Source organism: Zootoca vivipara, chromosome 1, assembly GCF_965207765.1.
Source record: "Zootoca vivipara chromosome 1, rZooViv2.hap1.1, whole genome shotgun sequence".
Classification (NCBI taxonomy): domain Eukaryota; kingdom Metazoa; phylum Chordata; class Lepidosauria; order Squamata; family Lacertidae; genus Zootoca; species Zootoca vivipara.
Genome location: NC_142582.1, coordinates 133166271 through 133193333, shown reverse-complemented (window position 1 = coordinate 133193333; position 27063 = coordinate 133166271). Strand labels below are relative to the sequence as shown.

Below are 27063 nucleotides of genomic sequence, written 5' to 3'. Positions count from 1 at the left end.
GAGCCATGTATATAAACCAGTCTTTAGTTAAAGTGATGCTGTACACAGCAACTAGAATAAAAGCCATCCCACCCTTGCTGTGTGAGAAACAAGGCCACAAACACATTTCCTGGACTTCCAAGAGCATCTTCACCGTTTTCAAAGACATGGGGCCAAGAGGAGCAACCCATCATTCAATATCCACCAGTTCCACTTCAAAGAAAAGTTTTGCATTTGGTGGAATTCTAAAATGCAAGTTAAGGGATTCATTCTACAATAGAAGTTACACTTGCAACTCACTCAAGCACTCTGAGGTCAGGGTGGCAGTTCTGAAAACAAAGTTCACAGGAATAGGGAGGGAGGAGCAAAATGTAGTAAGCATTTGCCAATTGTTTGTTGTTGTTACATATCCTATAATTAGCTGATGAAGACCTGCTATATAACATCCCCCCCCCCCAAAGTTCAGGTACATGATCTGTCCGGTACAGAGTTGGCATCACCTTTCCTTTAAAAATTCAGTCACTGTGGAGAACACATAAGTACTTAAAACTAGATAGGCAGAGTTTGACTCTGTTCCAGAACAACTTCAGTTACAATTCCCGGCCATGGGACACACCACATGGACTGGGCTGCAGCAAGCATTGTCACATGAAAGGGGAAATGCAATGCTCTAGCCCAGGCATCCCCAAACTTCGGCCCTCCAGATGTTTTGGACTACAATCTCCTTCTTCCCCAACCACTGGTCCTGTTAGCTAGGGATCATGGGAGTTGTAGGCCAAAGCATCTGGAGGGCCGCAGTTTGGGGATGCCTGCTCTAGCCTCCCTCAGTACCTGCCTGTTCAGTTCCTTATTTCCAGGTCCTCTTGCCTCATCTTCAAACATCTTGGCACTGTCGCCATGCCCAATTTTAGGGATCACATTCTATTTGGCAGCACATAGGGATTCAGTTGACCAATTTAGTGTCAGAGCTGTGCTTTGCCCTTGTGGAAAGAGTGCTGGTGATGCCCGTTTGCATCCCATGCTCCCCAAAAATTATGGAAGAGGGGGGCTACTAGCCATAATGGCTGTGCTCTCCCTCCACAGTTGGAGCAGCAGTGCTGGAGGCCACATCAGGAGAGAAGCCTCAGACTCGAATCCTGTTTGCAAGTTTCCCATTGAGGCATCTGGTTGGCCACTGTAAGAACAGGCTGCTGGACTAGATGGGCCACTGGCCTGATCCGGCAGGCTCTGATATTCTTACATGCACTTTGCCCCATGCTTGGACCTAGGGAATTCCTGCACCAGCACCTAGCTTTCTGAGCCAGAGAATTTTGCACACCCACATTTTCCATCAGATTAGTAGACTGCTCAGCGGCACACTTTGCAAGGATACTTTGCATCCGGCTGCCCTTTCTTTCCATAAGCCCATTCCGGTTCAATTTCCAGGTGAGCCTTCTCCCCTTTGCTCATGGTCAGCAGAGCTTCGTCCCACTGAAAAACAAAGAAACCCCAAATCTACCTGAGAAACAGGCTGGAATGAATGTTTTTGACCTGGGCTATTAGAAGATAAGCTGAAACAATAAAGGTGAGTGGAGCAAGTTCCCTCTGCTGGTTAAGTTAAAGAACTCCAGCAGAGATCCATACACATTAAAGTCCTGGTGAGCATCTTTTAGAAGCCGGCTAAGACGTTTGTGTTTTGAGGAGGACTAGAGAGCCAGCATTTTTAGGTTAAATGTTTTACAAGAGGTCTTATTGAAAATCTGGTTCAGATGAATTGCCGCAATACCATGTTTAATGAATGCATTCTAGTGCTTTAAGATTCATCAGAAATGTAGAGACAGACTGATGCAGGATATGTAAAAAAAAGGTAAAGGACCCCTGGGTGGTTAAGTCCAGTCAAAGGCGACTATGGGGTTGTGGCGCTCATCTCGCTTTCAGGCCGAGGGAGCCGGTGTTTGCCCACAAACAGTTTTCCGGGTCTTGTGGCCAGCATGACTAAACTACTACTGGTGCACGGAGGACCGTGACGAGTTCCAGAGTGCATAAAAATGCCATTTACCTTCAGCAGTACCTATTTATCTACTTGAATTGGCATGCTTTCGAACTGCTAGGTTGGCAGAAGCTGGAACAGAGCAACAGGAGCTCACTCCGTCGCAAGGATTTGAACCGCCGACCTTTCTGATCAATAAGCGCAAGAGGCTCAGTGGTTTAGACCACACGCCACAGCTGTATACACTTAGTCATCTTAATGCCAATCATCCTAACCTGCGCTCAGGTAAAACATTTAACACCCCCACCCCCTCCCTCCATCTTGTTTCAATGGGCTCTGATGCAAAGACCACTGGGCATGGGAAAGGAAAATGAATTTTGTCAGATGTGCTATGGAGGAAGGCTGACAAGACAACATGCATCAGCTTCTCCTCTTGGAGGATTCAAGCAAATGGCCTGACAGCTGCCTGGCAACAGGAGCTCCTCCCTGATCGATGGGCACAGGAGGTGGGTGGGCCAGCCCAAACACCCGCCCACCCTTCCACCAGCATACTCACGCCTCGTATCACTTTTCCAACACCGACTTTGAAGCTCAGTGGTTTTGCCGCTTTCTTTTTCTTTGAACCTGAAACAACACCAACATTCTGGAGCTCTTATCCCTCTCCCAGCTGGCTTCTTGCTCTACACCAGCCTTCCCCCCCACTTGGTGCGCTCCAGATGTTCCGGACTACAACTCCCCACCCGGAAAGTATCGCTGGTGGACAAGGGCAATGAGAAAGTTTGCCTTCTGCCCAAAGGTCTCGAGGCAACTTAGACACAAAACAAATATTAAAAACATGCAAGAATAATACCAAAAGGTGGTCCCACTGAGCACTGCTTTGGGAAAGGATTCCTGAGGAGTCATCCACATTCTAGGTAACGCAAATTCACTAGGTAACTAGGGGGCAAGACTAGCCTGGTCACAAGCAGGCAGCCATTCCAACTAAGGAACGGAGCTGTTTTGATAGTTGCTTAACGACTACAAAACTCCCACCACTCTGCGTAACTGTCAAGAAAGGGGTTTCTCAGTCAAAGCCCAGTTTGCTAAACGTTTAGTGTATAAAAGGAGTATGGAAGACTGAGAAACACTGTGATTGATTTCCATCACACTCTCCTTTGGAAGCCTGTTGGTGCAGCCTCTCTGGCGCAAGATGCGCTGGAAGGCAAGCGACATGTGAAACAGCTTCCGTCTACTATATTTCAGTGCATTTTGCACTGAACAAAGGCTCCCTAAATTGTGCTGAGAAAGAGACATCCGCACCATAGGAGCCAACTCCAGGGGGCCGTGGGTGCTTGGGCACCCACAATAATACAATTGTGGGGGCAAGCACCCACAAAGTCAATGAGAAAAGCCAGCACTACCTCCAAGAGAGAAGCAGTTCAGCTCTGCCCTCTGCAGCCAACCAGCGAGGCATCCTTTTCGGGCAGGGGGGTGGGGGATTCAGGCATGGAAAACGTTGCCTCACTAGCTGTGGAGAGGAGGAGGAGGAAGAGGAGCCACAGACATTGGGTGTGTGACATCGCTCGCACATCCACATTGAGGTGGCAGGCACCCACAATCCTGAGGGCAAGAGGGCACCCCTGATCCGCCCAAATACCCAGGTCTTTGGGTAGTTCTAGATAGGGCCAGAGGCCAAGCAGACATGCAGAGGTGGCAACAGGGGACCACAGGAAACTCCTGCCTTATACAGAGTCAGACCACTGGACCATCTAGGTCTGAATTGTCTTCTATAGTGACAGGCAGCAGTGGTTCTCCAGGACTTCAGGAAGAAGTTCTAACTGTGCCCATGAGTAACGTGTGTGCGTTTGTGTGTACATATTTGTACATACATGTGTCAATACAGACACACTGAACACATCACATTGGCTACAATCCTTTATGTGGAACACTGCTCATGGAATAGGACTCTCTGCTTCCTTCTCTCCACTGCAGCTCCTGGGAGAGCTGGTCCTGAAGGTCAGAGACCCAACTAGGAGCACGTGGAATGTGACAGCATCGTGGGCTGTTGATGGGGGGCGGGGAGAGAGAGTAGGAAGAAATCACAGAAATCTCTTTTTCATTCAGACAATGAGACTCAAGTTCCTTCAGGTCCAACCCATCTGTCAGAATGCAAAATTTGATTCCCCAGTGCTAAACAGACCATGCCCTCGAGAATCCACGGGGAATGCAAACTGGTATCCCCAGATTGGAAGGGGGGAAAAAGCAAACTGCAGCCCAGAAGCAGAGGCGTTGCCTTGTGCAAGACCCGTTCACTTCACAGGCAACACATCTGCTGCATTGTGTTCGCAGAAGATGCTCTGTAGGCACACAAGGCCACCACCTGGCTGAAGGTAGGCAGGTCTGTGTCGAGTCAGGGACTTGGGTTCTGCGGCAGAAGACAGGTGGGGTATAAATGAGAGAAAATAAAGCTGTGTCTTCAGTCACAGCTACTCTGGTCTTTAAAGCCCACAGCTTCCCTACCTCTGTGAAGAAGAGGAATGACACCTTTTCTGAACACTTACTTGTCTGAATATTACTATCGAAGACTGTTCCATCTTGCAGCTTCCCTGTATACCAACAGTGAACAACATCACCCTTTTTGGGAAAGTTGATTTTATCCCCCTTCTTCAGTACTGACTTTGTATATTTTGGGGGGCCCTGAAATGGGAAGAGGGAAGAAACAAGGGTCATGCTCCAACTCTCAATGTTCCAAAAGGTACAAAAGCTGACCAAAGCATGGCACAGAAGACAATGAAGAAATGACTTCAGAAGGCAGAAAGGAAAGACAGCCCAACATTAGCTCTGCTATTTAATATTAAAGCCTCAATATGACTGAACACAATGCTCCACACAGCTAGTGGATGAGATCACAAAATGATGTGCAGCATGACCTACACTGGGCAACAAGAGGGTGAAGCCTGCAATACTATACACAGTTTCCTGGGAGTAAGCCCTGTGGAATACAATGGGACTTATTTCTGTGAGGATGTGCGTCGGATTGCGAAGTAAATCACTTAAGACTCTATGGATATGTTCAGGGAGGATCTTAAATTCTGAGCTCTTAGAATATGCGCTGAAGTCTGCCTGATTAAAGGTCGCCTGTCCAGAAAATGCTGCAATGGATTTGATCAATCTCCAAGGGAACAGAATCCTCTGGAGGAAATTGCAAATGGAACCGACAGCTAGTTCCAATCCAGACATTCAAACCCTTCGTGCAGGGTGTGAACTGGGACTTCTAGGCACACAGCTGCACTTTCTGGAGAACAGTTCCCACAATTACAACACTGCATTTTCTTGGTGAGGAAGATCTTGAAATTCTGAAGTGGCTCTTCTAAGTCCAGAAGAGGTGCACCCCCTCCTGCCCACTTTGCCTGCTCCCTTACATTCCTGCAAGGGCTGCCCCTTCCCACCAGCCAGAGTCTGCAAAGCATACCTGATTGTTCTCCTCACCTACCTCATCCACAGCTTCCTCAGGCTTTGTCTCCTTGGGTTTCTCTTCATCAATCTTGACATTTTTCACTTGCTCTGCTACATGCTCTGGACTCTCAGTACACTTAAATCTCTAGAAAGGAAATATATTTCATCTGTGAATGAATTCCTGTCCCAGAGCCATCTGGTTGGCCACTGTGAGAACAGGATGCTGGGCCAAACAGGCCATTGGCCTGATCCAGCAGACTCTTCTTGCATACTCATTGCAAAGGATATACAATTCATATCATTTTGTATACCTTATAAAGGAAGGAAGCCGAGCCACACAGGCCACAGTGAGCTTTAACTTGCAGGGAAAAGACTTATGGAAAATGCCACAAACCACAGATCCTACAATACTGACTACCAAACCAACAAGCAGACTGCACAAATGAGCACAGAAACGTTGATGGCTGAGCTTCCTGGAGAGCTCCACCACCCTATACTGGGCCTTCATAGTCATTTGGTTAACTATATTGATCCACAGGAAATAATTACCAGGTTTTTAGAGAACGTAAGTAGGAGCTTGTATGGCAAAGGACATATTATCTCCCTCTCCCCATCACTATCAATGGCTACTGAAAGGGGGTTTGTGTCATAGCTTATTTTAAATAGTGCTTGTGTAATATCGGGAGCCCATTTCTACCTTTCCCCAGCTGAAGTTAAACCTCTTACATTTCAGTTAAAAACAACTTGATACACAAAGAGCATTTCAATGCTCAATAATATCTGAACATATACGGATCAAGCCTCATGCCGCCCACTCTGAATGGCAGCAGTTCTCCAGGGCTGAAGGCAGAGGTCTATCCTAGCCCTGCAGGATGCAGGAGAAAAGCAAAGCATTTGTTCTGTTTCCAAGGTGCTACCAGTGATGGATAATTTTAGTGATCCACCTCATAAAAAAAGGCTAGAGAGAGGCACTGAGCCAAAAAGAGAGGCATCCTAACCTGCATCAATCACCCTGCAACTGTTTCTTAATTTTGATTTTGTTAATTGTTGTAAGCTGCTCTGGGACCAGCTAGTGAAGGGCAGGTAATAAATTTGATTATTATGAACCTTAGTCACAAAGATTCTAGTAATAAGATCTGTTCAGACAAGCCAGGGTACCTACCTTGGTTTCAAAGAGCTCATTATATGCCGTGATCAGCTGCTCCTTACTGGCTGTCTTGGCCACATTTTTTATCTGCCCTAGTAGTTTGTGCTCCGACAGGAACTAAGAGCAAAACCAAGAGAGTTAGTTCAATACTGGGAAAGAAAGGAGTCACGTCACTCTTGGGATTATGGAAAGTGCAAGTTACAGAGTGGAATACTCTGCTTGAACCAGACCACATCCAATGAATGAAATCAACCGAAGCCTCTTCTTCCAACAAAGCTCGAAAATCTCACATGGGCATTCGCAGGTAGTAATACATTGTGGCCATGCACTGGGGGTAAACTATAAACCCTGAACACAACTCAGTGGTAGCCCAGGACAGAGTCAGTGCTGGGGCCATGCTAATCTTCTCTGTATCGTTCCAACTTTAGTATTTGCGCTGTTCATGTATGCAACAACAGCGGCGAGAATTCTTTTAGCCAAAAAATGGAAAGAAGAAGTACCAAGGAAAGAAGAGGGGCAGATGAAAATGATGGACTTTGCGGAACTGGCGAAGCTGATGAGAAAAATCCAAAACCAGTGTGATCAATATTCCAAAAGGACTGCAGTAAATTTGTACAATATTTAAAATAGCATTGTAAGCAATTAACAACACACTAGCAGGGTTGTCTGAAGACTTGTAATGATAAATTTTATATTTATATAAATTTTGAGATATTTTGCAATGTGTGTAATCATAATTGGAAAATGTACAAAATGCTATAATACAGAGGTTAATAAAGAAAGCCATGAGGTGGGAGGGAGGGAAGTCGATAGGCTCTACAGAGCCACAGAGGTAAAGTGGATAATAATGATGTGAATATACCATTATTAAATGGAAAATTAATAAATATTATAATAATAAAAAAAGGAGAGTCAGTGCTGCCCTTGGGATTCCCCTCCCTCCCCTCAACCCCCAACCCAGAGGGATCCCCTGCAAGGGAGAATTCCGTCCCAGTCCTCAACCAGAGGCTGCTTTAGATCAAGAGTATTTCTTGCAAGCTTATAGGTACAAAAGAAGGCCAGCAATCAAACAAAACCCCACCCGACATTTATTTTCCCATCGTCGACTCAAGGTGGCTTACAGATGAAAGCAAAGGCAGGAGCGACTCCATTTGCCAGCACACATCCATGAACACAGGAAGCTGCTCTGCCCAGAGTTCAGACCCACTGTTGTCTATTGACTCTGACTGGCAGCATCAGCCTGCAAGGGTTTTGGGCAGGAACCTTCCCAGCCGCCTCAGGCCTTCTGCCTGAAAGCGGGGTGGGGGGCTCATAACTGGCTGCTGAAACTTTGGGGGGGGGACACTTGGTCCCTTCATTTCTTTTTTGGGAGGATCTTTATTTTAAAATACATAAAAGGAGAGGAGCTTTGAATGCTGCACAAAGACAAAAGAAGAGGGGCAGATGAAAATGATGGACTTTGTGGAACTGGCGAAGCTGACGGGAAAAATCTGAAACCAGCGTGATCAAGTATTCCAAAAAGACACGAGTACAATATTTGAAAGATCATTATAAGCAATTAACAACACTAGCAGAGTTATGTGAAGACTTGTAAGGTGATTTTTTTTTACCTTCCTATAGTTATTTAAATTTTGAGGTATTTAGTCATGAGTTATATTGGAATTGGAAAATATATAAAATGCTGTGATATAAAGGTTAGCTTTGAAAGCCAAGCAGTGGGAGGGAAGGAAGTCGACAGGATCTAAAGAGCAAAAGAAGGAAAGTGGATAATAATGATGTGATTATATATGTTTAAATGGAAAATTAATAAATATTATTTGACTGCCCCACCATGAGCAAGAGCCATTCAGCGGTGGAAGGCAGGAGCTCAGCTGGCCAGAGCGGGGCGCTGGTGACGCCAAGGGGGCGGGCAGGCTCCATGGCAGGGGGTGGGCTGGATGACCTTCGGGGGACCCGTCCAACCCCACGATTCTGCTCCACGTGGCGCGCGACGAGGTCGAAGGAAAAGGGAAGGCGGGAGAGGGAGACGCGCGTTCAGACGTTCTCCCAGCACGCGTGTCGGGGGCAGGAGGCGGCTCGACACGCGTCTCCCGCCCTAGCCGAGAGAGAGGCTTCTGCGGCCCCTCCGCCCCCCGCGTGTCCCCGCGAACGTGTGAAGGGAGGCCGAGCGAGCGCCCTCCTCTTCTCCCGCCGCCCGCCCACCTTGTGCGCCGCCTGCTCCTGCAGGAAGCGGACGATCTCCTTCTTGGGCAGGGCGTCTCCGCGGAGCTCCTCGGGGCTCCAGGGCCGCACGGGGGCCGCCATGGCATCGCCTCCTCCTCACACAAGCGAGGGCTCCCTCACGAAGCCGGGACTACATTACCCAGCGCACCCGCGGGAGCGATACGCCGCAGCTTCGCCCGCTCGGCATGCTGGGAAATGTAGTCCGCGCGGGTGGGAGGGCCGGCCAATGGCAGAGCCTCTTAAGGGGACCCCTGATGCATGCTGGGTAGGACCGTCGTGGTCTCGCTATTAGTGCAGCTCTGCCCTCTGCAGAGGTCCATAGATATATAATATGTAGAGGAGGCTGCGAGGGAGGGAGCGGGGATGCATAAGGAGGAAATGAATGGATATCTATCCGAAGCTTTGTATCCATGTAACGTTTTTATGGGTAACTGAATTGCTGTGATGCCTACATACATACACACACATATATATATATATATATATATATATATATATATATATATATATATATATATATATATATATATATATATATATGTGTGTGTGTGTGTGTGTGTGTGTGTGTGTGATTTTTGTCGTGTTGGAAAATAAATAAAAAGCAATTTAAAAAAAGAATTACTATTGCAGATATTTTTCTTTATAAAATAAAGTTCATATGGCGTCACGATGATGCGCTCAGCGTATGCGCAGGAGGAAAGCGTTCCCAGGCTCCCCTTTCACCCGTGCCACGTGAGCCTCCGGGAAACCCCGCCCAGGCGGCCATCCAGCCAATCACGGGGCGCAGCCCATCGGGGCGGTCATGGCGCGGCTTTTTGAGGGCGGCCGAGCGGCCGTTTCAAGATGGCGGCTACTCTGCCCGCCGCTCCCTGAGGGGACCCGCTCGTGAAGGGAAGGCAGCGGCATGAGGGGCCGCGGGGGCGGCCGGAGCGACCGGCAAGCGACGCTCTTCCAGGTTTGGGGGACGCCGCCTGCCGCTGCGGAGGCCCCCGAAGAAGCCGTGTCCGAGGAGGCGCCGGCTCCGGGGCCTTTGTGCCCTCCTTCTCCGGGCGGTTTCGGGGGCGGCGCGGCGGGCTCCGTGTGGCTGTTCCCGTGCGGCGCCGGCGTGGAGGAGCGCGGCTACCAGGTCCGGGCCTCCCGGGCGGCGCTCTTCCAGAACACGCTGCTGTGCCTGCCGACGGGGCTGGGCAAGACCCTGGTGGCGGCCGTGGTGCTGGGCAACTTCTACCGCTGGTTCCCCGGAGGGAAGGCGCTCTTCCTGGCGCCCACCAAGCCCCTCGTGGCCCAGCAGAGGGACGCCTGCGCCGCCCTCATGGCCATCCCCGCCGGGCACATGGCCGCCCTCACCGGTGAGGGGGAGAAGGGAAAGCAGCGGGGGGGGGGAGGGAGGGCGGGCTCATCACGCCCCTCCCCCCAGGAATTACTCTTGTTGTTGTTGTAAAGAGGCTGGTGGGGGGGGGGGAACCCAAGGATGGCCCTCCTCACAGGTCCCAGGGATTACTATTACTGTACTATTATTATTAAGCGGCTTTATTATTGTTTGTTATAAAGAGGCAGGTGGCAGGAGCCCAAGGATGGGCCTCCTCACAGGTCCCAGGAATTATTAGGCAGGTGGCGGGAGGTCCCAGGTCCCAGAAATTACGTACTATTGTTATTATCAGAAGTATCTGAAGAAGTGTGCATGCACACGAAAGCTCATACCAATGACAAACTTAGTTGGTCTCTAAGGTGCTACTGGAATGATTTTTTTTTATATTTTGTTTCGACTACAGCAGACCAACACGGCTGGCTGCCTACCTGTAACTATGGTTGTTGTTGTTGTGGTTGTTAATTTAGTTAAACTCTGACCAAATTAATTATGCAATAACGTGGCAGTGGCCCAGAGGGCTGCAAAAAATGTGATAATGTGTACCCCTGTAAATCCTTGAGTGTGCTTCTAATAGAGAAGTTATGGCAACATGTTGCTTTATGAAACGGATGATTTTGCAAGTTGCCTCCCCCCCCCCCCCCGAAATTTGGGCAGAAATACAGCTAATATGTGAATCACAAAGATGCAGCTGTAAGCTAGAACAGAAGTTGCTACATGGTGCAAATGGCTACACATACGGTAACACAGGTTCCCAACATGCACAGAACATGGTGGGAATCATAACTTAATCAGCAGAAATTGCCAGTGCATATTGCGCATGTGTATTAAACATGAAATGAGGTGAAAAATGAAAAACTTTATTTGAAATTTTTATAAATACCACTGCCTGGATCACCAGGCGGGGTTGCAGTTTTGTCAAGAAAATTAAGAACAGCTAAAAACCTGGGGAGGGGGAAGCAATTATTATTATTTTTTAAAAAAAGACAGTTAAACATTCCTGCGGCACCCATCTGTCTCTGGAGACAGTGGCGGAATAAAAGCAAGTGGCTGGAGAGCTGCAGCACCTGTCATGGCTTTAGAGGTGGATGCGGGAGGGACACGTTTGGGGCAGAGGAAGGCACCCAGCAGGGCGTTTCTTCTCTGTGCTCCTCCCAGCGGTCACTCCTCCTCTGGCTACTGCTGTGGATGCAGGACCTGGTGGTTTTCAGGCACTGCAAAGGTAGGCAAGGGAATATCTGCTAAAATAAATAAACCAAAGAATTAAAGAGCTAGAAGGGATTTCCCTTGGCCAGATTTAGTCCTAGGGCAGTTCACAATAAGCATATGGACCAATGCCTTCCTTTCACATGTGATATGTGCCATATTTTGCCCTTTACTCCAAGATGCTCTAACATGGAAAACTGGTCTCTGGCTAGAAATGTAAGGACTCCTTTGTTTGTTTATTTTGGACCCTTTGATTTAAGTGTAAGAATGGATCTGTTGGCAGCAGACACTGCTGAAGCGTGGCCTTTCTGTGAATTGCCAGTGAAACCATAGTGGGGTTTTAGGTGCCTTTCTAAATGCTTGCTTATGTTGTTTCAGGAGGGACCCAAGTGGCTGATAGGAAAGAAATCTGGGAAAATAAGAGGGTTTTCTTTCTTACGCCTCAGATAATGGCAAATGACCTTTTCCGCGGAGTGTGTCCTGCAGTGAAAATTAAATGTCTGGTTATTGATGAAGCCCACAGAGCTCTTGGAAATCATGCTTATTGTCAGGTAGGGCGACTCTTTGCAACTTGAAACATAATAAATGTATAACTATAAATTTAAATAATCTGTGGTAAAGGGTTTGATGTTGCCTTTCTGAGGATTTATGTATGTATGTAAGAAACTAGGGGATCAAGAAAACATTTTAGTTGCTGTTAATTTTGTACCAGCCTAGTCGGTTCGTGATTGAATAATGTTTTGGAGTCTCCAGGTAATCCATTCTGAAGAGTAGTGGGAAAATGAAGTTTGTGTCCTGAAAGGTGGTTTTTAACTTGAAGTCTTTTATACGCTGTATATGCTGAAAAAAGCACTATACTTTGGGGTTTTCTTATTGCTATATTTACAAGAAGTTTAGTAGCAGATTGATGCCTGTCTTGTGCCTCTAGATGGCTCTGAGGTCCTGTGATTTAACTGGGAAGCAAAAGCTAGCTGTCTCGACCCCCAGTTCACAGGTCACAGTAAACAAGTAGAGCTTTGCAAGCAACATGGCTTTCTGTGCTGCTGGTCTCTTTCTCTTAGCATATAGAATAAACCAACCGCGAACCCTGGATTAGCGTTGCATCCAATCCAGGAGATATTGTTTGTTCTCCCCGCCCACTCGCCCCCGTATGCCAGAAACAGTGAGCCAATGAAAAATAAATAAAATGCTGCCCTAGATGAGCTTTTGGCGTGAACTAGGAGGACATGCCATTTGGGAGCCTGTCATGTTGAAATTTGTTTTTTGATTACAGTAGCATAACAGTGGTGATGAAAGCTATTTCATTTTCAGGTTGTGAAAGAATTATGCAAATATACACGGCAGTTCCGTATTTTGGCTCTAAGTGCCACTCCTGGCAGTGACACAAAGGTAATTCAAGTCCTGTTAATCCAAGGGGGTTGAAGGGGCTTGTATTGACATCCTATGCCCATTGAAAATGTGGCTCTCTTTAGGAGGGGTGTGTTATTGGGTTATTTTTATTATATATTTTGTGGTTTCTATGTATCTCTTCTGTGAACTGCCCTGAAACCTCTGGGTAAGTGATATGATAGCCATGTTCAAATATATAAAAGGATGTCATATGCAGGAGGGAGAAAGGTTGTTTTCTGCTGCTCCAGAGAAGCGGACACAGAGCAATGGATTCAAACTACAAGAAAGAAGATTCCACCTAAACATTAGGAAGAACTTCCTGACAGTAAGAGCTGTTCGGCAGTGGAATTTGCTACCAAGGAGTGTGGTGGAGTCTCCTCCTTTGGAGGTCTTTAAGCGGAGGCTTGGCAGCCACCTGTCAGGAATGTTTTGATGGTGTTTCCTGCTTGGCAGGGGGTTGGACTGGATGGCCCTTGTGGTCTCTTCCAACTCTATGATTCTATTTAATAAATAATAATAAATAAATCTCGCTGAAGCCCCCAGTCAGCTGGTGTTCCACTTGCACCATCAATGGCACCTCTGAATGCCAGCTGCTGGGAATGGAGAGTTGGGATAGTGCTTTTGTCCTGCTCAAGGCCTTTGGGACAACTGGTTGGCGGGTGTGAGAACAGGATGCTGGACTTGTGTCCTTGTGATAATACTATTAATCTAACCTAGGGATGTAAATGTTACATGATATAGTGCAGGCCTGTCCAACAACTCAACAACTTTGGTCCTTCTTTCCAAAAAAAGCTCAACAACTCTGGTCATTCCAGATGGGTAGATCACTGCCAGTTGATTTATAGTGGGAGTAGATCACAGTTTCTTGGAAGTTGGACACCCCTGATACAGTGAAAAATATAATAACATATAGTATCTACATTAAACTACAGTGGTACCTCCGGTTGTGAACGGGATCTGTTCCAGAGGTCCGGCCAGATCCCGAGGTTTTCACAATCTGAGGATCACTGTTATACGCATGGTGGTAGACTGCTTCTGTGCATGCGCTCGTGGTGAAACACTTACGGGCTTGCCGCTTTCACAGCCTGAAGTTTATGTTACCTGAGGGTAACGTAACCTGAGGTCGAAACAAAATTTAAAAATTCCTTCCAGTAGCACCTTAGAGACCAACTAAATAACCTGAGGTGCTACTGTATGCCCCTATTTTTACTGTACTAACCTGATGCTAAGTAAAATAGAGTCAGATGGTAACTTTTTACCATTTCTTTGCAGGCTGTGCAACAAGTTATTTCCAACCTGCTGATTTCACACATAGAACTATGTACTGAAGATTCTCCTGATATCCAGCCTTACACTCACCAGCGACAGGTTGAAAAATGTGTTGTTCCACTTGGGAAAGAGCTGGCTGAAGTTCGTAATGCTTACATCAAGGTGAGTCAGAAACTTGGTCTTGAGTGGGTAAGAATGGCAGCAGGCAGGACTTCAGAGCAGAAATGGTGGTGAAACATTTGTTGAACGCAGCTTGTTTTTATTCTTCTAATGAGGCGTCTTCATTTATTCTGTGAAACAGAAGGTCAGCGTCACTTTTGTAACTAGATTTGTTTTTGGATTTGTTTTCCAAGTGCTGCTTTAATCTTTCAAAAATGTCACTGGTACCTGATCATGATGGTTGTTTTTAGTCTCTCACTAAATCACATCTGAGTGGACGATTCTAGTGTTGGATTCCTTGTAAGAATGCAGTGAAGGAACCTCAGGAAACTGTCACCCTGTTTTCCTTAAGTGGGTCCTGTCTCTAGGAGAAGGTGGCTTCCAGAGCTCCAATCTGGGGTTGGGATCTTCTGTTGGCAGGTGGGTGTTGGCAGCACTGAAGCGTAGGGATTATGGGCATTCTCCTGGTTTTTCTTAGGCGGTGAAAAAATGCAAATGGCATTGTTGCTTTTTGTGTGTGGGTGGCTTCCCAGAGGTGTCGCAATGCTTTCAATTCAGTCTCAGATGAGCCTGTCTTGAAATAAAGCCATCATTGCCGAAAAGCCACGCAAAACAGAAAAGTGCATTGAGCAAGTAATAGTGTGATGCAGAGGTTTTTACTGTCTTCTATAGAGGTTTTGTTTTATTTCTGTAAGTGTTTTAGTGGAAGCTACTTTGAGGCTCCGTGTCTATGCAGGGTTAAAGACAGGTGCTGTGGCCGATGGGAGAACAGTTGCAGAACTACAACTAATCCAGAATGCGGCAGCTAGACTGGTGACTGGGAGCGGCCGCCAAGACCACATAACACCGGTCTTGAAAGACCTACATTGGCTCCCAGTACGTTTCTGAGCACAATTCAAAGTGTTGGTGCTGACCTTGAAAGCCCTAAATGGCCTCGGTCCAGAATACCTGAAGGAGCGTCTCCACCCCCATTGTTCTACCCGGACACTGAGGTCCAGCTTTGAGGGCCTTCTGGCGGTTCCTTCGTTGCGAGAAGCCAAGTTGCAGGAAAGCAGGCAGAGGGCCTTCTCGGTAGTGGGACCTGCCCTGTGGAATGCCCTCCCATCAGATGTCAAAGAGAAAAACAACTTCCAGATTTTTAGAAGACATCTGAAGGCAGCCCTGTTTAGGGAGGCTTTTAATGTTTAATAGATTATTGTATTTTATTTTTCTGTTGGAAGCCACCCAGAGTGGCTGGGGAAACCCAGCCAGATGGGTGGGGTATACATAATAAATTATTATTATTATTATTATTATTATTATTATTATTATTACAGAAGGAGCAGTTCCTTTCAGAGAACTTGTAGAGGCCACTTGTTCAATTTTTTTGTACTTGTAGGTGCTAAATGGAATTGGTTTGATACACCCCCCAGGTTGGTAGTTTACAAGCACATAGTGGCAGCTGCTCTGTAAGACTGGGACATGTGGGCTAATGAAAATAGTTTCTGAGGATTGCTCCATAACCCAAGTTCCTTAATAATAGAATTGTAGAGTCAGAAGGGACCCTAAGGGTCATCTAGTCCAACCCCCTGCAATGCAGGAAACTTTTACAATGCTCCCACCTGACTGGGGAGGAGGGCCAGGTGACCCTAGACAACCATATTGCCAAGTTCTATGCCCATTTCCTATTTAATAAGACTTGCTGAAATTAAAGTATCTATGCCATATTATCCAGGTTGTACAATGCGTTCCTCTTCCAATACAAGTAATTTAACCTATTTTTAAAAATAAAATTCTGTCTGTGGTTTTCAAGTAGAGGAAGGTATCCAATATAAGTGGGGAAACTCAGAGCAACAAAAGTACACCTGGAAGCTTTGCTAACTTTTTTTTTAGAAAAAGATGCCAGTGACTTAACTAATATATCAAAATTGCTTTTAGGTTGCAGTCAAGTAGTGTGTAAATTTAAGAAATAAATAATAAACTTGGGATAACACAGAGCAATAAAGTTTTTATTCATGGCAGCTTCCAACAGTAAACAAGATATAATGTATATCTTGCACAGGTAAATTAGCAATTGGGATTCCAGCTTTATTATTTCTAGACTTGAATTAGATTTCATTTTGTATCCTAGTTGGCTAAGTGGATAATGGCCTCTTTCAAAAGAGTAAAAACATGGTATTCTCAGAATGTGAAATTTCCTTCTGATAATCCTTCAAATTAAAAATCAGTCAATCCTTTTATTTCATTATGGGCCAGCAAAGTTAAAACTGTGCTGAAGGCAGATTACAACATATAAAAAATACATAGCTACAAATATAACAAAAGTAGTCATAAACAATAAACAAAACGTCATAAACAAATCAAAAAGTGCACAGCCAAAATGAACAATTGCCACACAAAGTGTATGAACCAAAATAAAGATACAAAAAATTAACAGCAACACCCCACCTCCAACAAAACCCTCACAATAGCACAACCCAAGAGTCTGTTCAACAGCCTCAGCTTTTGTAGCTGGAGTCAGTCTGGGCCTCGCCCTCCCAGGGCAGGTGGAAAAAGGCCTGCAGGGCAGGGAACAAGTCTTCCAGGACTCACAGCCAAGATACCAACAATGTATACAATAAAACACTATTTCTGTTGATAAAGGAGGTAGCAATTTCTGTTCACCTATACAGTAGTACATATTCAGAAGAAAATAGACAATAGCACTGTATCTATAAAAATAAACTTCTGTAATAATCCTATATAATAAAGTGCAAGTGTCTCTGTGTCCAGATTCTCTGTGTCCGCGCTACTGCGCATGTGCCCCACGGACACAGGGACTGGACGCAGAGACTGGACGCACGTGCTCTCTCTCTCCCCCCAACCCTTTTGCCGTTTCCCTGCGGCCGCAATCGCCGCTCCCGGCTGGACAAGCGCCTCATTGCGCTTGCGCTAAAGCGCGAGGAGGCGGCTGCTGCTTTTTCCCCATTCCCCCTACGCTCCCCCCCCGCGACCAGCAGCAAGACGAGGAGGAGCCCGGTCCGGCTCCCGCAGCCGCCGCCGCCCCGGAGCCCGATGCCGCCATCTTGGTCCGCCTCCTCCTCACAACCCTCCCTGGCCCGTGTGAGGAGTGGCGGGGCCGCGGCCTTCCCTCGCTCTCTGCGCTTGGGTCTGTACCTCTGAGGGGGGAAGAGGAGTTGGGGGCGGGGCGTGACCTACTGAGCACGGGCTGAGCGGCCCAGGTGCTAAGGAGGTGGGGCGGCCGAGAGAAGGAGTCGTTGGTGGCGGCGAGGAATAGCAGCAGCGGCCCGTGAGGAGGCAGGGTAGTAGCGGCGGCGACGGCCTCGCAATGGTTTTCCTCAAACTACACGAGCAGCTGGGTGCCTCAATTGCGGCAGCGGCGGCCTTCCCCTCGCCGCCCTCAGCCTTAACGTTTGGTGAGGGTGACAGGCTGCGGGGCGGGAGAGGCACTATGGCGGCATTAGGGACAGACGGAGGTGGGTGGGTGGGGGTGGCGTGGCCCCGCCGTGGCCTCCCCCTCTCTCAAAGGCTTCCAGCGTTGTCCCCCCCCCACGCGTGTGTGACGGCAGTGTCTGTGGGGTCGCGGACATAAAGCCGCCTTCAGATTTGCCCCCCCCCCACCCCGAAGCCGTTGAATGAAGCACTCTCTCTCTCTCTCTCGCACACACACACAAACCGCCCGCCCGCCGCCACAGCAAACCACCCAGGGGGAGCCTGGGGCCCTCCCAGACGCTTCAGCGATGCGGCTTTCCCCGGGCCTGGCCAGGGTTACCTCACGCGCTCTCCCGTCTCCGGACGGCCAAGCGCCTCGATTCCTCCGTCCAGACAGGCCGCGTTTGAGGGGAAATTATTATTATTATTATTTTTTTAAAAAATTAACTTTATTTATAATTTCTTTAAAAACCAAAATACATATCAATCATTCTCATGAGTTTGAGGGGAAATTAAAGCATTTGGGGCGGAAGGGAGAGAAAGCCGTCTGCATCTGCCCCTCTCTCGGCTGCGCTTTTATTTTATTTTTATTTTTTATGGAGGCTTTTATTGGGTGTTGCTTAGGGAAACGGGGATCCACAGCAACCTTTTGATAAAAGAGGCTGGAGCCGGAGTGGCTTGACCACCACATCTTTCTCCACACACAAACCGCTCTCTCACACACACAACCCCCCCCTTCCTACCCCAAATACATTCAGTCCTCCCTATTCCACAGTGACCCTGAGTGCAGACTTGCCACCAGCCTGGTTGCAATGCACACTTAGCTCGCGCAGGTGGCGCGTCCCGGAGAAGCCCCGCTCGCTTCTCTCTCTCTCTCTCTCTCTCTCTCTCTCTCTCTCTCTCTCACACACACACACACACACACACAAACCGCCCACCCGCCGCCACAGCAAGCCACCCAGGGGGAGCCTGGGGCCCTCCACACACATCCCCACCGGTGGAGGCAACGCCTGCGCGGTCCCAGGGCTTCCCCTCCATTCCCGCCCGGCTAGCGCCCGTTTACTAAACGGGCTGAATGACACTAGTGAGGAATAATTACTGTTAGCATCTGCTAGGGAATTATTTGCTTACAGACAATGCATTTCATTTGGGTGGATCTACCTCTGTAGCCTCTCTCAAACGAATGGCAATTGTGTAGCATCAGATAAAATGTTCAGAAATTGTGCAGTTTTACCTACAACTTCAAAAGTAAACCATTGAGTTAGTGAAGCACTCTTGCACGTCAGAATAAATACTGGGAAGAATCATAGAATTGTAGACTTGGGAGGGACGCCAAGGGAACAGAATGCTTTATTTCTCTTAATACAGAATATCTCCTATGTCTTAATTTTGGTGAAAGTGCTTAAAATCTTAGTGACTACACATAACTGAAGCAACAACTAGGATAAACCCTTCAAAACTGGCAACAGACAGTCCAGGTTTTCCTTCTTAATGGCTGAGGAAGGGAGCTGGTTTGTCTGTCAAGCTATGCTGGTGGAATGTGATATTCATGTTTTCTTAGGAAATAGGCTTTATAGAGTTAATGGCTACATATTATTCTTGATCATTCCAGCTAGCTGACTAGAGTTCACCTGGGTGTTTCATGGGTGATCCGTCAATGGAACTTGGTTGTCTTGTAGCTCCAAAATAGCTGGCTATGGTCTTTCAAGAAACCATATTTCGTTCTGTCGATTTGTAGCAGCTGGATTCGTGTATCCTGCAACTATGAAGGTATCTTGCAAACACAGCTCAGGACTCTCTAGAAGTTCGGCCAGCAGATTAATTTCTCTTGCAATGGACGTTTCGTTGGTGACTCCTGTGAAGGCCCTGTGAACAAGCCATTTTTAAATAAATTTTATTTGTTTTATACTTATAGTCATCCCTTGATTGTAGATTTGAAAGTGGGATCATGACATCAACAAGATCTCTGAAGTTATAAAGGCTAGAAACTACCCATCTCTCGGTTTATATGATGTATGTGCGTGCACACAAATATATAAAAAGTGGACTGGGGAGAGTGTTGAGATTGTTAGAGGGTGAATTCTGCATGCCATGTAGCATTCTCGGTGCTTGTTGATTTTTGTGCTTGTTTCCACACAACTATTTGATACAGATATTCTGCACTTGTAGTCTGGTGTCCTTTCTCCCATGGGAACGCAGAATAGCAAACATTTCAGTAATGAAAATAGAATTTTAAATAAACTTAGGGTGAGTAGAAGGCAACTTGCATGACCAATCTTCCCCTTCCCCTCCTGCCCCCCCAAGCTCCTACAAAGGGTCTGGGCAACCACCTTTGACCCTCTGGAGAGGTATTTGAGTGGGGCTGGGGGGTATCAAGGGGCTGCAGGGAAGAAGAGGGAGAAAGAGAATTAGTTGAGTGAGCTGCCCTACTCTGTGTTGGATACAATCCAGTGATTTCAAGACTGAGATTTTAGTTGGGGTTTGTGTTGGTAGTTATAGTTAAGCTGCTTTAGAAGCCCAGTACCAGGATACAGGTTTGTCAGGTTTGTCAAACCTGACAAACCTGGACAGCATCTTCAAAAGCAGAGACGTCACCTTGTCAACAAAGGTCCGTATAGTTAAAGCTATGGTTTTCCCAGTAGTGATGTATGGAAGTGAGAGCTGGACCATAAAGAAGGCTGATCGCCGAAGAATTGATGCTTTTGAATTATGGTGCTGGAGGAGACTCTTGAGAGTCCCATGGACTGCAAGAAGATCAAACCTATCCATTCTGAAGGAAATCAGCCCTGGGTGCTCACTGGAAGGACAGATCGTGAAGCTGATGCTCCAATACTTTGGCCACCTCATGAGAAGAGAAGAATCCTTGGAAAAGACCTTGATGTTGGGAAAGATGGAGGGCACTAGGAGAAGGGGACGCCAGAGGACGAGATGGTTGGACAGTGTTCTCGAAGCTACGAACATGAGTTTGACCAAACTGCGGGAGGCAGTGGAAGACAGGAGTGCCTGGCGTGCTATGGTCCATGGGGTCACGAAGAGTCGGACACGACTAAACGACTGAACAACAACAACCAGGATACAAATGTGCTTAAACATACCCTGCTTTTTCATCAACTTAAACATCCACAAGTCACTGTGTAGCCTGGAGCCAAGATACCTGACAAGGTCTTAATACTTGCTTGGTTTTGTCTCAGACTGCTCCTTGCTTAATTAAAATTAAAGTTACTTATAATCACACACTGCCCTAGTTTGTCACACTAAGCCAAACTAGGCTTACTGGGAGTGTGAGAGTTCCCAGAGTTAAGGTCAAAGGGGCTTTGCTCCTCTCCAGGTGCTAGAAAAAACTCTGGTTACAGCTCATGGTTAGTGAGGAAAGAGTTTCACCATGAGCACCAGTTCAGACAACATGCAAAGCCTTGGTTTGGCATGACGTGCAAACCTTCATCATCATTTTAACAGCAATAGCCTCCCACCCCAGCAACCCCTAAACATCACTCCAGCTCAAGATTCTGTTCAGCAGCCTCAGATTTTGCTGCAGTTGGGAGTCAGGCCAGGTGGAAAAAGGCCAGCAAGGCAGGGAGCAGCTGTTGCAGGACTCACAGCCAAGATGAAATAGCACAAGGGAACCGTATCACTTTGTATATTTCAAGCCGCAGTTAGGTTTGTAGGACAGTGTGAGCATGAAGGCTTTGCTCAGGCTACTTCCAGCTTGTGTTTGTAGTCTTAAAATTATAACTTAGTACTGTAACTACATGCAAACCAGCTCAGTACATTCTTTGCCTAATAAACCATGAATTTATTCAGCCAAGACCATTAAGTCTGAACTGACTGTAGTGACAGAACTCTAAGTAAGCAAAAGTAAACATGAAATGCTGAGTATTTGGATGAGAGGATTTTGGTTTTGAATTGTTCAGTGTTTGGAATGAATCCATGGAAAACAATGTGTCATGATGGTGAGATTTTCAGGTAATCCACCCTGGCACTAAATAGCTAGGCAACTTTTTATTCTTACCTGGCATAAATAATGGTTGGAGGCCACTCTTCAATGACAATATCAGGATCATTGGGTGCAGGTGGCTGTTCTTGCAGCCCACTGGGGAGGTAATACGCTACAGTCACAAATCTCGTGATGCCTGGAGTGCTCTCACTGGTGTGAACTATGGTTGCAATGGGAACAGTCATCCCCAAGTATAGGCCTGAGGAAAGCATATCGTCATTAGTAATTTCCTGACATTACCCGTCAGCTAGTTGTGAAGTTAAATCACACATGCAGAATCAAATTTAGCAATCTTGGGAAATTTTGCATTTGGGAATTCTCCTTGCAGGATCAAATGGCACATTTATAAGTAATGTGGTGCAGTCAGAACAAAAGATAATGTAGTATGTGTGTCGGACGGTTGACTATTTACCTGATGAATTCTGCTGACAAATGTATCTCATAATCTTCATGAATCCTAGGCATATGCTCTGTTCATACTGCTTTTCTTGCACTTTGACGCAAGCCCATTTCGCCTTTTCATAGTGGCGTTTTTCATAAAGAAGATGCCCAAGCTGTAAATTTTCAAAAGTTCCTGTTGTTATTATAATTTATTACCCACATATCACCACCCTAAGGCGAGTTAAAGAGTTAAAGGAAGGCTAAGGCAGACTGGTGGTGGGCCTTCAGGAAAGCTTTTACTTCTACCAGTATTTAACATCCACCGCTGTTGTGGACTGTGAGTTTGCTTCTGAAAGGGGTGAATTCATTCAGAAATAATATTTGTGATGGCTGGATAGGGTAATTCATAACACAGAATTTGTTCATACATGTAATATATACAGTCTACCTGCCCTCCTGGTCTTTCAGAATGCAGCTAGGCTGGGAATAACTCATCCAACCCAGGGGTTACCAGACTACAGCTAAGGCTAGGCTACCTTTCTCCATGAGGAAGCGGCAGTGGGGAATATTAGCCTTAGCTGACCAGTACTTCATTCATGCCTTTGAGACACTTGTGCATCCATTGACAATGATGACTTGTGAGCACCCCTAAACTGAGCATGCAATCCCTCTGGGAGGGTACAGCCCCCTTCCAGAACACCGTCTCACCAACAGCCCCTCTGTCTTGCTGGGATTTAGCTTAAATTTTAAACATATGAATTATTTAAAGTTGCATTTCTATATTTAATCATCTAAAGTAAGAAAAAAATGCATTTTTAGACCTCTGCAGTAGGGTAAGAACATGTTAGGTAGGGAACAATATTTTTTTTAGAGCACAATTAAAATTGGGAAGGAACAAAGAGAGTTTTTAAAAACTCCTAGTTTTAGGACCACTTGCCACTCACTAAAATTTGACTGCTTGTTAGATATACAAAAGTAGAAGCCATGCCTGTTTCTCTTCCCACTCTTGCAATAATGCATGGAGGTGTATTTTAATGAAGAGATGATACCTGTTCTTTACGGGCTATCACAACAAATGGAACACTTTCTCTCTCCTGAGGATGGTTATTTCTGGTCAGCTGTTGGATTGGCTCTGCCATATCTGTAAGAACGTGATAAAATTGTTAAATTGATGTTTATAGAAGTAAATATGCCTGATTTACATATGAAAATTCTTATGTAAGTGAGAATAGAACACAGGTAGTAAGAATAGAACACAGTTCGGAAAAGGCTTGTTTCCATGATACACTGGTATTTATTGGACTTAAGAACAACCAACTAATTTTGTTTTGATGCCAAAGTAAAATTAATTGCAATATTTGCATAACTTATTTTGACTGGACTATGTGACTTTTACTTCAATGTAATGTATTAGCACAGAAAATATGTCCCAAGACATGGACATTACAGACTGGTGTGGATGACACCTCTGCACAGGACCCTAGTTGTAAGATTGCTGCATTGACTAACCTTTAATTACTATAACCAATTGTGTTGCTAACCAAGCCAACTTCAAACCACTTCTCTGTCTTCATTGGGGAGAAGCAACAGGTGGTGCCAAGTTTGGTTCATATGGCTCTGATTTTTGCTGTGCCATCGAATGCTTAAGAGTGGGCTGTGTTACAACCATCACTGAAGCAGTTTGTTGTCACCTTAATGAGCTTTCATTGGTGTTTTAATAATTGGGCATGGCTTGGAGGAAGACTTCTCTGACACACACACACACACCCCATCAAGGGGCTACTGATCATCCATTAAACCAGGGGTCAGCAAACTTTTGCAGCCGGGGGCCGGTCCACTGTCCCTCAGACCTTGTGGGGGGGCCGGACTGTATTTTGAAAATAAATATGAACAAATTCCTATGCCCCACAAATAACCCAGAGATGCATTTTAAATAAAAGGACACATTCTACTCATGTAAAAACATGCTGATTCCCGGACTGTCCGCGGGCCGGATTTAGAAGGCGATTGGGCCACATCCGGCCCCCGGGCCTTAGTTTGGGGACCCCTGCATTAAACCTTTCATTGTAGGACGACTCTTATGCCATAGGTGTGTTGAGTTATGATAGAATATATTCATCTCTTGAGGTCAGGTGGCTGGACAGTCTTTGCCTTGTGGAAGGTAGTACAGTAAACACCTCCCACCCCAAAGTACTGGTAGCTTGGATGCTTATGTCCACTTGCAGTGTGGTAAGCAGGAATTTACCATTATGTGCCAGAGCATTTGTCTGTTATTTCCCTGTAGATAACAGTTCTCATTTCTCTTCACCGCTACTTTTTGTGATCTTAAGTTCTGATGGGCAGAGTATCCCGCTCCATTGGCCTAATTTGATGTGCTTCCACCACCCCAGACTCCTTGCTGGGTTTCCTTGCAGAGCATTTTTGAAACCTTTGGCCAGCTTCAGGCTTCACTGTACTGTAGTTCTGTGATGTCAAACCAATAATAGCATTAAGTGACAGCCAGGGTGTGTATACTTAAGATGGTTTTCAAAAAGGATTAAACAATTAGTGGGAGATGTATCTGTCAGTAGATATTAATCGTAATAGCCAAGGATGGAGCATCCAATTTCAGGAGCGCCAAAGATCACATTTACAGGTGCTGGGGGCAATGATCATCTCTGGGGAGGGGCTTAGAGCATCTGTTTTGTATGCAGAAAGTTCAATCCCTGCGGGCATCTCCAATTGAAAGGATCAGGTGGAAGGTGATGTGAAAAAACCTTTCTTTACCCTAAGACCACGGAGAGCTGCTGCCAGCCACAGTAGATCATATTAGCTTGGGCAAATAGTATGAGGGTGTTCCTCCTACAGAGCTGGGCAGGACATCAACCGTTGTAGCCAGATTACTGGGCTAAACTCGGTGGTTGTCTTACTCAGCAAGGCAATTCCTACTGCAGATTTGCAAGGTAACACTGGCCAGTGCACAGTCCTACACAAAACCACTTTGGCACACCATCTCTCCTCACCCTTCCATCAAATGAACTCTTTGGAAACTCCATGGTGGGAGGAATTAATTTCATGGCTTGGAAATATGCTGACAAGCACAAATGAGCAGGTAGCAAAAGGTTTTTGGTAGAAAGTATGGTATCCATGTTCTGCTTTGTGGAAGCAGGTGCCATCCTGTTGTAATCGCAAGAAGAGCTTGCTGAATTAGGCAGATGGCCCATCTAGTCCAGCATCTCACAGTGGCCAAACAGGTGCCTGTGGGGAACCCACAAGCTGGATTTGAGCACATGAGCATCACTCTCCCCTCCTGTGGCGTCCACCAGCTGACATTCAAAACTACTGCTGCCTCGTTGTGGCTAGTAGCCATGGGTAGGCCTCTCCTCTTCCACGAATTTATCTAATCCTCATTTAATTCCATCCAAGTTGGTGGCCCTCCCTGTGTCCTATGGGAGGAAGTTCCACAGTGTAACTCTGCACTGTGTGAAGAAGTCCTTCCTTTATCGGTACTGAACCTTCCAACATTCAGCCTCATTGGATGCCCACGAGTTATACCAGGCACCCCCAAACTTCGGCCCTCCAGATGTTTTGGACTACAATTCCCATCATCCCTGACCACTGGTCCTGTTAGCTAGGGATCATGGGAGTTGTAGGCCAAAACATCTGGAGGGCCGCAGTTTGGGGATGTCTGAGTTATACTGTAAGGAGAGAGGGAGAAAAACTTTCCTCTCTCTCCACTCCTTGCCATGCCTAGTTTTGCAGGCTTCTCTCATGTCGCCTCTCACTTGCCTTTTCTCTAAACGAAAAACAAAAACAAACCCCAATGCTGCTGCCTTTCCTCAGGGCATCGGCTCAATCCCCTTGCTTAAATTCCCTCTACCAAAGCTGAAAGCAGCATTAACTTCTTCCTGATCCTGAATGGGAAAAACCTAGCGAAGACCGGCGGCCTGCCAGGGAAGGGAACCCTTCGTAACGCTCCTGTTCCGCGGAGCCCGTTCCTTGCAAGCGCTCCCTGGCGAACAGCTCCCCCCCCCCCAAAAAACTAATCCTTTTAAATCCGAAAGCCCCTTAAACTGCGGCAAGAGGCTTAGCCTGGCCGGAGCGCGAGTTAAGTACGCGCCTTTTGCGCAGAAGCCCTCCCGGCTCCGAAACGCGCCCTGTCCGCGCAGGAGGCGAGAGCGCGTCGCCTGGTCCCGGAGCCGAGCTCGCTTACCCCTGGGCACGTCCACCCGGTGCCCGCGGCCCACGCTCTGCCAGTAGCTCAGCAGGCGCTCCTGCTCCTGCTCGTCGCCGGGGTTGTCCTCCAGGCTGCTGCCGTAAGCCGAGTCCGGGCAGCCGGCCGCCCCCGGCGCCGCCTCCGCCTCCGCCTCGTCCCCGCCGGCCGCCCCGTCGCTCGCGCTCTCCAGCTCCTCCAGCGTGATGGCGCCGAGGGGGGCCGGATCGGCGCTCAGGCGGCAAGTGCGCGCTTCGCCCTCCATGGCCGGCTGGATCGCGCGGCGGCGGCGGCTCTGGCGCTCGCAAGTGCCCGCGCCCGGGGCGGCGCTTGCTTTCTTAAGCTGCGAGCTGGCTGCCCTGCCCAGCGGAGGGGAGGGGGCCTGTCCGCCCGTCCGGGCAGCCGCGGCGACGCCCTCCACCTCCAGGCGCGTCGGACTCGGGAGGAAAAGGGGACGGAGCCTGCAGGGATTGAGGTGCCCGGCTGGGGCGCAAGCCTGTGGCCCCCACCACAGCCCCGTTGCCTAGGCAATCGGGTGATTGGCACTCCCTTCCCCAGTACCAAGGGGCCCCGAGCAAGCCCCCCCCCCGAAATGAAAGCATGGTCTCCTTCTTCCGCCACAACCAGCCTACCTCGCAGGGTCGTTGGGATGATGAAATGGAGAAATAGTGTGTGCACCACCTCGGAGAAAAATGCAATAAAGCACCCCCTTCAAATACGCAGTGATCAAGGAGCCCAAGAAAGTAAAATCTCTCACTGCCTCCATTTCTTCCCCTTCTATTTGACAGGAGGTGATGGGACAAGTGGCCATGATCTTGGTTTTTTTGATGTTGAGCTTCAGACCATATTTTGCGCTCTCTTTCACCCTCATTAAAAGGTTCTTTAATTCCTCCTCAATTTCTGCCATCAAGATTGTGTCATCTGCATATCTGAGGTTGTTGAT

The 27063-nt window shown here is 47.2% G+C and overlaps 3 protein-coding genes and 1 pseudogene across 6 annotated transcripts in view; 1 reads left to right on the top strand and 3 right to left on the bottom strand.

Moving 5' to 3' along the window:
* Positions 1-6: 6 nt before the first annotated feature.
* On the bottom strand, positions 7-8864 carry FKBP3 (FKBP prolyl isomerase 3). Its single transcript, XM_035136094.3, has 7 exons — positions 8733-8864; positions 6546-6647; positions 5421-5528; positions 4489-4624; positions 2505-2572; positions 1352-1449; positions 7-224 (listed from the first exon to the last, which is right to left on the bottom strand). Exons 1-7 carry the CDS (start codon positions 8832-8834, stop codon positions 170-172), a joined length of 669 nt encoding a protein of 222 aa, XP_034991985.1. The 5' UTR covers positions 8835-8864; the 3' UTR covers positions 7-169.
* Positions 6915-6980, bottom strand: LOC118075650 (U6 spliceosomal RNA; annotated as a pseudogene).
* Positions 8865-9381: 517 nt separating the features above from the next.
* FANCM (FA complementation group M) overlaps positions 9382-27063 on the top strand; it is a 54571-nt gene continuing 36889 nt past the window's right edge. For 3 of the 4 annotated variants that reach the window (XR_015951206.1, XM_088674759.1, XM_060269067.2), the window contains exons 1-4: positions 9382-10102; positions 11704-11876; positions 12637-12714; positions 13987-14145. Coding sequence is in view for 2 of the 4 variants with exons in the window: in XM_088674759.1 (XP_088530885.1) it covers positions 9658-10102; positions 11704-11876; positions 12637-12714; positions 13987-14145 (855 nt within the window). In the remaining 2 variants the exon portion in view is untranslated. Of the gene's footprint in view, positions 10103-11703; positions 11877-12636; positions 12715-13986; positions 14146-27063 lie in introns of those variants that run through there. The other variant, XM_088674764.1, reaches the window with a different exon arrangement.
* On the bottom strand, positions 16110-26566 carry LOC118094975 (heme-binding protein 1). Its single transcript, XM_035135840.3, has 5 exons — positions 26121-26566; positions 22978-23069; positions 21960-22101; positions 21563-21746; positions 16110-19419 (listed from the first exon to the last, which is right to left on the bottom strand). The coding sequence occupies exons 1-5, from the start codon at positions 26383-26385 to the stop codon at positions 19248-19250; spliced, it is 855 nt and encodes a 284-aa protein (XP_034991731.2). The 5' UTR covers positions 26386-26566; the 3' UTR covers positions 16110-19247.

Excerpts from the sequence above, each read along its gene's own strand:
- FKBP3 (XM_035136094.3), bottom strand. The coding sequence starts at position 8,834 with ATGGCGGCCCCCGTGCGGCCCTGGAGCCCCGAGGAGCTCCGCGGAGAC. Across the intron at positions 6,648-8,732 it reads AGGAGCAGGCGGCGCACAAG|TTCCTGTCGGAGCACAAACT; the intron begins GTGGGCGGGCGG and ends TTTTGCTCTTAG. Across the intron at positions 225-1,351 it reads AAAGGGCAGCCGGATGCAAA|AATTCCACCAAATGCAAAAC; the intron begins GTATCCTTGCAA and ends CTTGCATTTTAG.
- LOC118094975 (XM_035135840.3), bottom strand. The coding sequence starts at position 26,385 with ATGGAGGGCGAAGCGCGCACTTGCCGCCTGAGCGCCGATCCGGCCCCC. Across the intron at positions 23,070-26,120 it reads CCGGGTGGACGTGCCCAGGG|ATATGGCAGAGCCAATCCAA; the intron begins GTAAGCGAGCTC and ends ACGTTCTTACAG. Across the intron at positions 22,102-22,977 it reads TGATAGCCCGTAAAGAACAG|CTTGGGCATCTTCTTTATGA; the intron begins GTATCATCTCTT and ends GAAAATTTACAG.